Raw genomic sequence first — 10,865 nt, forward strand, 5'->3', positions numbered from 1 at the left:
CATTTTAAATTTTATGGAATGACACGCGTGGCTCTGCGAGAGCAATCGCTTTGTAGTCAACACATCTTGAGTTCAACTCCTCATTCCACATATATTTCAGTTTATAAGAGAGTTTAGAGTTAATGAATAAAAGCAATATATCACAAGATCTTATCAATATTTTATTCTGGATCAATTAAGACATGCAATTGTAATTTACTTTGATTTCATTTATCGACAAGCCATAAAAGCAATATAGCTAAGTTGTAAGGATTTAAATTCATAATAATAAATCTTAACAATGAATGTTGAACTGAAGTATTTATTATTTATTATATTACAACAAAATGACGAGGACTTTGGAATTGTTACGCAGTTGGAGTAGTAAAGCTAGAATTAAAATTTTTTGAAAGTGGCTAAAACAATTACAAAAGATAAATAATAAAAAGCATACAGCCACAACAATAGATTTAAACAAGTCAATAACTTATTTATTTCGAATTTTAAATATATGACTTGTTTACATCTATTGTTGTGGCTGTATGCTTTTTATTATTTATCTTTAGTAAAGCTTTTACTAAAGAAATTAAAACTTAATTTTTCATTTGCACTATCTCTAAGCTATTCAGTTTTTATTATATTGGCAACAATAATATAGGTAAGCCGAGATGTTTTAGACTAAAATACTGTTCTACAACGGAAAATGAGACATAGAAGAGAAAGTGATGCGATGTATATTAAATTTCAAGAGTACTTACTTCAATAATCGGCTCCTCCATATAATGTTTCAATATGGAGTTATAAGCCTTCGTAAATTCTTGCTCCGACATTGCTTTGTGGTTTATAGCCCCAGACTGAGAGGCAGACTTCAATACAGGCGGAAGCATTGAGACTTTCCGGGTTTGAGAAGTATCAAGTAATGAATGACTCTCCCTACTCGAAGCACTGCCCGACTGAGTGCCGTTACGGGAGCTCCTACCATCTGTAAAAATAACAGATTTTTGTATAAGAATTACTTGTTCAAAGAAAACGTTTAATGATATATTATCAGTATTCAGTCACATAAAAGTAAGTTGCATATATTTTTGCATATAGGAAAACATACCATAAGACTTGTAATCCCGGCTGCACTCTCTTGGACCAGTTGATCGTGATCTGAAATAACAGATAAAAATATATAAACGATTGTTCAATATCTTTCTAAATGTTAAGATGTAATTTATAACACATCAGTATTAATTTGTGAAATCATTTATGTTTTTTAGAAGATTCAGAAACTCTAGTCTGTAATTATGTATCATCATAGAAAAGCGCAAAGCATGAGATTAATAAACAGCCGCGACAAAATTCAAAACAATATGTTAAAATCTAAAACTCACCCAGAAAGCGGTAAAGGTGGCATCCTTTTGTCCTGGTCTAAATTGGACATATTCTCTAAGCATGCAAATTTGTTGGAACTTATCGTCTTAGAGTTATTGGACGGGTTAGTAGCCCTCCATAAATAAGACGCTCTGTTGCCAAGTTGCATGTCGTCCATTGGTGGCTGTTGAAAAATAATTTAATTGGAAAATTCCACTCTTGGAAATAATTATTGCCATTTTTCAACAATGCTAATTGTTTTTCTTACATTATTGTGTTGCTTACATTAAATTGTGAAACTATCAGCATAGACACTATATTTGATAGTTGTTAAGCATGATTCTAAAAAATTATTTTTCACTTTTAATTTTACATATTTTATCATTTTAATTCTATGTTGAATACTTTTAACAAATGCATTGTCATCAAATAATTTTATAAAAATTAAAAATTTAAAAGTACTGTTTATATTAAATAAGCAATTATATTATTTATTAGATATGATGTATGTGCTTTTAATTAAGAAAAAACTTATAATTTATAAATTATAATATAAAATTTTGTATATATTTTGTGAAAACTGAATAAGGTAAATATCGATAGTTAGTGGATATGATCCAATTATTGCGTTTGTTTATAACAAAAATTCGTTTATAACAATTTAGTAAGTCGAATTTATTTAGTCATATTATTAAAAGGTTAATATTTAATATTTTTGTCATTTTGTCTAATTAATTGGTACATTTATCTTACATTTCAAAATAATAGTACTAAAAATAAATGTATGATATTAAAACTCTTGACATGAACTTTAGATCTTTTATACTGTTAAATGTATCGATATTGCTAATTTACAATCTATATTACGTATATTATAAATTTTCAGTGTATATCGGAACGCAATCTATGTATATTTTGGAATGCATGTTTTATTTTCTATTATTATTTATATATATATATATATATATAAAATAGTGAGGAAAAAATGGCATCATGTTTTGATTCTATACAAAAAAAATTCTATTTAACATGATAATGAACTCAAATAACTAACCGGTTTATTTTTTAATTTTGCAGTTTCCACTGAATATGTGGCAGGTCTTACTCTTCCTACTGGTTGACTCCAACCATCGTCAGTAGGACCACCTAGTCCACGATTTCTTTTCCTATCGTTATTACGATCGTCTTTTCGTGCAGTATTTAACGGAACGCTGTTCACTTGCATGTCTAGTCTTTCGGATTCCGCTTCCTTTTGAATTTGATCTATTGTTTTAGGATTGTTATCATTTCTTCTCGGAATCCATTTATTTGCTCTCAAATCGATAACATCTTGAAGCATAAAACGAATCCTAGAACTAATTTTGCTGTGGCCTTTTCGAGCAACAATCTCTTGCATTCTATTGAAGTATTCTTGCATCTCCTATTAGTAAAAAAAATAAATAAGAAATAAATTTAAATATATTATTATCTATAATATATATTATCGCCAACATAATATTTATATTATATTTCCAACATAAACGTTTCAATTAAACGTTAACATGAATAATAAAAACAGGATTTTTACATCAGTATTAGCCTGCTGTCCTTTCAATTCCAAATCTTTGCCAATCGTTGTTAATAGCTTGCATAAACATTCTAAATTATCTTCGTCATTCTGATCTAGTAGATGACGAATACATCGGTGCATAATTTTTGTTGTCAAAATCTGCTGTCTGTATAGCTCGCCAATGAATCTAAACGATAGAATAAGATATGTTTAAGAAAATCATAGTTTGATAAGAATTTTGTATCGTATCGAACAAAATCACAAATAATTATAAACATATTATATTTATACAATTATATAAAACGATTCTAAACATACTTTAATGACGTAAATATATCGGATAAAAAAATTACCTGATATTTCCTACAGATTTAACTCGTATCCTACGCTCCTCTTCTTCAAGTGCCAACTGGAGTTCTTTCTTTTTCTCCTAATAAAGACAATAAAACAATTAGATATAAAAATCACATAGTCTATTGAGAAAAAAAAAATAAAACAAAATATATAATGCAAGATGCTTACCAAATCATGACAATCGTCAATTTCTTTTAGCTTTCGGTTTCTCGCGACATCATCAATTGGATTCTTTTCGAATTCTTTTTGGCAACGTGTAATAATAAGTTTCTTGAAGCTAACGGAACTATCTTGACCCTCGTAGCCTGCAACTTCCATCTGGGCCAATTCTTTGCACAACAACGCATATTCAACGGAAAAGCTTGGTTCGTCGACAGCTTTTTCAAAAACGAGATTAATGACTCCTTGTAGACGTTCTTGTGTATCAATCGGTAAACTTCGAACCTGTTCAACTAATGTGCTAAACTTTTGCGGAGTAAGTTTATTCAGTACACTTCGTACTCTTTTATAAAGGGCTTCCGATTTTGCCTCTTCCTCAGTTTGATTAAGCTGCTTTAATCTCGTCGGTTTCCATGCATTTTCTGTTTCCCTTAGCTTCACGTCCTCTCTTAATGACAATGAAAATGTTATTACATTTTTATTATTCGGTTTTGGTTTACCCCGACTTTCACTCTTACGACTTGTTGGTGGCTGTAAAACAGGATAAAAAAATCTCATCTATATCATGTATCAAAGCTAAGACAATCAATAGAATAATATGACAAAGAATGAATGTTTTCATCAGAAGGTATGGATTATTCGTCAAAAGATTTCAGACCACTACTTTCGTTATGCGGCATCATTTATCTTGTCTTTCTTTTTTTCTTCCGTATAATAAGAAATCATCGCAAACGTTTCATTTTAATTTTACTTACCGGACGTGTACTTATATTTGCCTTTGCAAATCCTGGCATTAACGAATCATGCCTAGTAATATTAGCATCCTTAAAAGCCCTCAGGTCCATAGTATTATGCGTATTCTGTAAAAATCAAACATGACATACGTTATAAAACGATAGTTATGTGAAGCATACGTGCATAAATTATATACATGAAGAAGTAACATGCTCATACCTGTAAGCTATCTTTCAAAACAGCTTGTAAATTTGGTAGATTAGCTGGCTTTTGTTTACTGTGGGGATCAAACTGTAAACGTAACAGGAATTCCCGATCATAGGACTTTCTTCCGGTCATGTTGACCGGACTCCACTGGCCCTCTTTGTAGAAATACTTGAGTAATGGAGGAGCCGCCTTATTAACGTTAGGTGCAGCGATTTCGGACGGGGCATTACCGCTATCACTGGAAACCTCGACTTCTTGCTTCTTCTCTGTATTCACGGATGGAATCGTCGTCGCTTTTTCGTCGTTCGACGCGTGAAGAGCCGACACCTTAAAGTTTTCTTCATTTTTCTGCGCAACCATTGCTTCCAAGTGCATCTCTTCGATGACCGCCGCGTGATCGACGACGTCATTGGGATTTGTCGCAGGAAGAGCATTAAACGTACTATCCTCCGACTTTGTCGAAGAGTCCTTGCTGATCGGAGGCTTTTCTACAACGTGAGGTGCCTGTTGCGCGGGAGTGCTGTCCTTAGACACCTCCGTGGATACGTGTTTCTCGGTTTTCGCGTGAACCGGCAAAATCTCCTTTTCCTTCTTCGACTCATAATCCTGTTCTTTGATATCCTTGCTGATCTCTTTATTGGATTCTTTATTACTGTCTTTCGGGGCGGGTGCGTGCTGCTCCTTGTTGTCTTGCTTGTTCTCCGCTGTTTTCGCTGTTGATACAGTATTTACAAAGGCATCCATGTCCGTGCCTTCCTTCTCCGCACCTTTGCGATTCAATTCGCGGAGTTTCACTTTATTTTTGCTTTTCTGCTTCTGCATAGCTTTACCTGGAGAACAGAAAAAGAAATACACTGATGAGGCACGCTACAACTCACACTAATATGAATATCACGGGAGAAAAAGAGATCGCGTGTATAATTTTGAGAAATGCAATACATTAGCTGTATTCAGCAGAAAAAGCAGCTTTCCAACTGCAAGATTTTTTAATACTCTCTAAATTCTTTGGAGTCACTCTAAAGAGAGAAAATTGAGCTTGTCTTGAAAAAGAGTGAATCTAATTAAACAAGAGAAATCTTGTATTCGGTCAAAACAGAGAGCTTAGTGCCTAAATATTTTGGTAAGAATTTATCTATATATCCAATTCTGTAGACCGAAATAATTTTCAATCTTGAAATGTAATCATAAACAAAACCAGAATAATAACATTGACGAGTAATTTAATAATTTTTTTATGCTAACACAAGCATTTCATAAGAATGTTAATAATTTGATGTTGACTCTTAAAAACTGCAAATAATTTTTTAATGATTCAATTTTCAATCATTAAGAGTAAGATTTAGAGAGTAATTCTTTAGAGAGTAACAATTCACTCGAAAAGTTTTAGAGAGTATGATAAGAGGTCCTGTCCGCAGATCTTCACTGAATCTAAACGTACAAACCAATCATATAAAAAAAATCTTACGACAGTTTGCAAAGTTGCTTCCTCTGCTATACGCAGTCATTCACGATCGCTCCACTACATTTATCCGCCTATCTTATATTTATCGATTATTATCAACGATCGGATCAGAAGCTCGATCAAAAGCTCGAGAGAAAGGGAACGAAAGCCATTTCGGCGTTTCCTTCCTTCGGCAAGCTTTCCTTCGAGGCAGGCAGTTGGAATCTTTCTGGATTTTCAGAAGCTTTCAGCGAGGAACGCTCTCGACGCGTATCGGCGTACGTGCCAAGTTCAGAACGGCGCGCGTACCGTGATCTCGGGATCCCCGTCGATTACGGCTTTTGGATCTCGTGCCGCTTCTGGCACGGCTGCCGCCGCCGCCGCCGCCGCCGTCGCCGCCGTCACTTCTTCGGTCGCCCATGTTTCGCGTGAGTTGTACCGCCGCGCGCACGTGCAACAACTCACATCTTCGGATGGCTCGAGTTTCCGATGGCCGCGCATACGAGCGCGCGGGGCACTGATTCAGTATTTATTTATAAATCTGCCAAATCCCTGCCAAACAGCGGCGTAGATGCGACACGTAAACGCGACGATGCGCAACAACGACAACGGGAAGAATCGCATCATCGACGGGCTCATCGGCGCGACGAGATGGCGATGACGACAAACGTCGTTATTGTTGCCGTCGATGAGCGAGCATATGATGTTCGGTGATCTCCTTCTCGGTCGGTGCACCGCGTCGGTATTCAGAGGTCGATGACGAGGTTGGGGAATAAAATCGCGTTGAATTCGCGAGGTTTGGGCCTCTTAGGTTTTGGAATTCGACCCGAGGAAACGTCGCCGCCGATGAGGACGATAATGATGAGGATAATGATGATTGATCCGCGCAACAAATCAACAGCGTCCGCGAATGATTGTCCCCGACTGAAAGACACTTTGGAAAACCCTCGGGGCCTGGCCGGCCGCGACGCCCGACGACTTTCACGCATCTATTTTAACCTGTGAACTGGCGCAAACCGACAGGCACGACATAGGATTTCTTAAATTAGTTCCGTTCGGTCGGTTTGCGCCGGAGCAGGCGCACTGAGTGCAATTTCAACGGCTCGACCTAAAGCAGCGTCTACAATGAGATTTTAAGATGTAAAACTTCAGTTTTAAGCCTCAAAATGTTGATCAATCATAGTCGATTGTTCTCCTCACTTTCGCTTGCAATCGGTCTATCTCTTAAGTTTTAGCCCTTAAAATCTTATTGATACCACTTGAAGCCAGCGTCTGTAACGAGATTTTAAGACGTAAAAAGCTTAAGTTTCAAGTCTTAAACTATAAAAAAATCGATTATTCTCACTCTCAATTGTGGTTGGTGAATTTCTCGCGACTTGAAACTTAAATTTTTATTGCGCAGAAAAGATTATTCTTAAATCAAATAATATGCTCATATAAACAAAAATCTTACTTTAAAGATTTTAGTATTGTTGTAAGATTTTGAATGGAAAATCTTGAATGCAAAGTAATATTTGCATCAACAGATACTCAATGAAGATTAAAATCTTAGCATCAAGATTACAATATTTTTGATTTAAGAATAGTCGTTTCTTTCTGTGTGCAGACGCCGCTTAACTCAAAAGCGTTCGTGCCCGCGCATAAATATCGTCCGAAAAAATTCCTACGTCCGCTCCCGTGCGCCATGGTTTACTCATCACGATCTCTCGGGTGAAAAGAGCGTCTCCTTCCTCCCCACTCCGTCGAATCGGTCGAGATTTAATTTAATTTAAATTATTGCAAGTGCAAAAGGTGAGACGCCAGCAAAATTGCTGTTATAAAATCTGCCTGTTAATATCGACCCTGCGAGAAAAAAGAAAATTTTTTGGAATCAAATTAGAATCCAGTTCGATTTTCTTCAAAAAGGACAAAAATTACAGATTAGAAAATCTATGAAGGATTTATATCAGAAGTGTGATTGCTTTGTAAACTGGATCATAAATGGAAAATCTAAAAGAATCTCATTGGTTCTTCTCAACGTTTTTTTGAAAGTATTTTTCCAGACTTATATTTTGTCAGAATTAAGCAAAATATTAAAACACTTGATTATATATATTTATGCTTTAAGTACGTAAAATATTTAAGAAATTTAAATATCTGTTCAAAGTATATTATAAATACAAAACAATAGTAACATAATATGATTGACAGAAATATTAGGCAGATAAAAAAAAAGAGTAAGCGCGGATTAAAACGTGCCTTTTTCGATCGATGAATCCTCTCGAAATGGCGATCCTTAAACCGGCTAATTATCGTGGGCGATACGCGCATTCACCATCCTCGGTACCGAACTTTAATTCGATTCTCGATGCATGAAAGTAGGTTGGTCGCGTTTTATAAAAGCTGGTCGTGGACCGCAAAACTCCGTCTTCCGTCTCTTCTTTTCTCTTTTACAATAAATGTATTTGAAATCGTTTTTAATATGTAGAATATTAAATTTATTTTTTTCTTCGAAACACTACATAGTATCTGTTCGTGTTGCTTGCATTTTTTGCACTCAGTATCTTCGCTTTCTCTTCCTCTCTTCAATGCTCGAATATATACATACAGAAAAATCCATACTGTATGCTAATAATAATTATTTGTTTCAAATATTGCCAAAGTTTATAAGTTCATATATCCGCAAATCTATATTATTGAATTTATCACCAGCATCAAATTTATTCAAAACACATATTCTGAATCCTAAATTTAATTTAATCGAGAATATTAAATTAAAACAAATCGAATTGTTTACCTTAATTTTTGAAAAAAAAAAGCATTAATATTCATAAACATTGAAAATTGAAAAATAAATGACAAATAGTTGAGAAGTGCTGTAGACGGTGCACAGTTTACTTTGAAAAAGTTTTATCTCAAATAAAAAGAGTTAACAATTATACATGTAGGTTGCTATCCTAGTTGCTACCTTAGTTGCAGTCCAAACCAAAAGAAAAATAATTACAGTAAATTGTTATCCGGTCGAAATCATTATAAGGCAATGATCATTCTTCCATTATAGAATAAACTATTCAGTTGAAAGGATAAATAGTAGTGAATAACTAGGAATCCCACAATGATGTAACCGACGATTATAATAGTCGTTAAATATTTCATCTTAAAGTTAATAATCGCAATACAGTTACAGACATAGTCAATGAATAAAAGCATATCGAAATAAAAGAAACGGTAATCCACATCACTGTCAAATTATAATAATAATTATATTAATTGAAGAAAAATTAAAAAAAAAATCAAGTTTGATGCGAAATTAAATCAGTGTTGGAATTCTATGAAGATTGAGTCCATTTTGAAGAAGTGGCTCGATTTTCGATCTTTAAGAGTAAGATTTACTCTTCAAAAATTTTAGAAAGTACTCTCTCTTATCTTGTTTAATATTGAAAAATTCGTGAAGATGTTAACGCGACTAGATCTTATTTTAACGTGTTGAGTGTGCAACGAGAAAGTAATAATATTTCAAAGCATAATTAAATCACAACGCTTCATTGGCTATGATTGGCCAACGTCAATCGCGATTGAAGATTATAAAATGCAGCATTGTCTAAACGGTAGTCAATAATCTCAATCGGTGACTGCTTTGCTCCAATAGGTTAAAAAGTAATAACCAATCGCGATCCCAAACCGCCAGTGTGATTACAGCTTAAAAGCGAGTCATTCATCGTACCTTCTCTTACGAAGGAGATTCATTCGATTCTGTGGAGATAAATAAAAACCGTGAGACGATGAGAATCGCGTCTCTGAAAACGCGATGACGATTTTAGAAGGAAACGATATAATTAGATGGTGAGTTCGCGGAGGAAGTGTTACGCGCGAGGGAATCATCTATCGCTGTCGGACATCAACGGAGCTCAAAGAGCATCACGCCTCGATGATGGAAAAAGTTTTGTGCATCCCGTCGATACATCCCATCTACCGATACGTTTATCAATACGCCATTTCCAATGAAGTTGCTAAGAATCACGGTTTTTTTTTTCTCTCGAGGACGACGAGGATTAAAACGAACTCTTGCCTTCATTCCTATTAATGTAGATTAACTTTAACTTTAATCTCCGTTGAACTCTTAACTCTTCATCTTTTTCTAGTCCTAGGTATATTGGAAAAAAATGAAGAGTAAGTTCAAATAGGATTAAAGTTAATCTACGTTGGTAGAAACAGAAACATTAATGTCTCGAACGTGTTAAAAAAGGCACGTCTGAAATGAATCAAACATCAGAGGCTAATACCACATTTCTCATACAACCAATTTTTCAAGCGTGTTAATTGATTGCAAAGAAAAAGTCTTCACAGATCTCTCGGTCCAATCAACAGGCTTGAAAAGTTTGTTGTACAAGAAACGTAATTCCAGCCTAATACCTGTTTCTATCAATGTAGATTAACTTTAATCTCAACTTATACTCTTCATCTTTTAACTCTTAGAACTGGAAAAAGATAAATAGTTGAGGCGGGATTAAAATCGTAAGGCTGATATTTTAAGTGTGATAAATTCTACAAGTGTGATGACTACAAGATACAGAATTTTTGGAGACTTGAGAACTTCCCGTTTTTCTAGCCAATTAATGCCCTACCACTTGAAATATTTGCCGTATGATACAATGAAATATCAGCCTTAGACGTTAAATGGGTACAAAATAGATAAGTTCTCGAATCTCTAAAAGTTCTCTATTTTTTTTTTACCCAATCAACATACTTGAAAAATTTGCCATACGAAATATTAGCTTTATGCATTTAAATCGATAACTACTGATTTTCGAACGTGCACATTATGCAAATATCTACTTTCGCATATAAAATCACTCTTTTCCTTGAATTTCCTTATCAGTGTAATAAATACAAGACGTCAGCGCGAGTGACATGACATTGTACTTTTTCTTTTTATCGACACTAGTCGATTTGTACGAGTCGAACAAGCTCGAGTAAAGGAGTGTCTCGAAACAATAGGTCTGTTCGCGTTGCACTTTTTGCACTCTGCTTCTTCGCTTTCTCTCTCTCTCCCCTCCCCCTCTCTCTCTCTCCAACGCTCGAATTGTATTTACCTCACTTTGA

At 34.8% G+C, this 10,865-nt stretch overlaps 1 protein-coding gene across 5 annotated transcripts in view; it reads right to left on the reverse strand.

The window, feature by feature from the left end:
- Positions 1-10,865, reverse strand: part of LOC108749989 (eukaryotic translation initiation factor 4 gamma 3) — a 60,504-nt gene that overhangs the window by 2,828 nt on the left and 46,811 nt on the right. For all 5 annotated transcript variants that reach the window (XM_018489127.1, XM_018489129.1, XM_018489126.1 and 2 more), the window contains 9 exons: positions 4,355-5,172; positions 4,156-4,260; positions 3,410-3,931; positions 3,241-3,317; positions 2,906-3,074; positions 2,393-2,758; positions 1,359-1,522; positions 1,085-1,134; positions 738-961 (listed from right to left, as the gene is read on the reverse strand). In XM_018489127.1, the coding sequence (XP_018344629.1) occupies positions 738-961; positions 1,085-1,134; positions 1,359-1,522; positions 2,393-2,758; positions 2,906-3,074; positions 3,241-3,317; positions 3,410-3,931; positions 4,156-4,260; positions 4,355-5,172 (2,495 nt within the window). The remainder of the gene's footprint in view (positions 1-737; positions 962-1,084; positions 1,135-1,358; positions 1,523-2,392; positions 2,759-2,905; positions 3,075-3,240; positions 3,318-3,409; positions 3,932-4,155; positions 4,261-4,354; positions 5,173-10,865) is intronic.

Source organism: Trachymyrmex septentrionalis, unplaced genomic scaffold (genome assembly GCF_001594115.1).
Source record: "Trachymyrmex septentrionalis isolate Tsep2-gDNA-1 unplaced genomic scaffold, Tsep1.0 scaffold32, whole genome shotgun sequence".
NCBI classification, from domain to species: Eukaryota; Metazoa; Arthropoda; class Insecta; order Hymenoptera; family Formicidae; genus Trachymyrmex; species Trachymyrmex septentrionalis.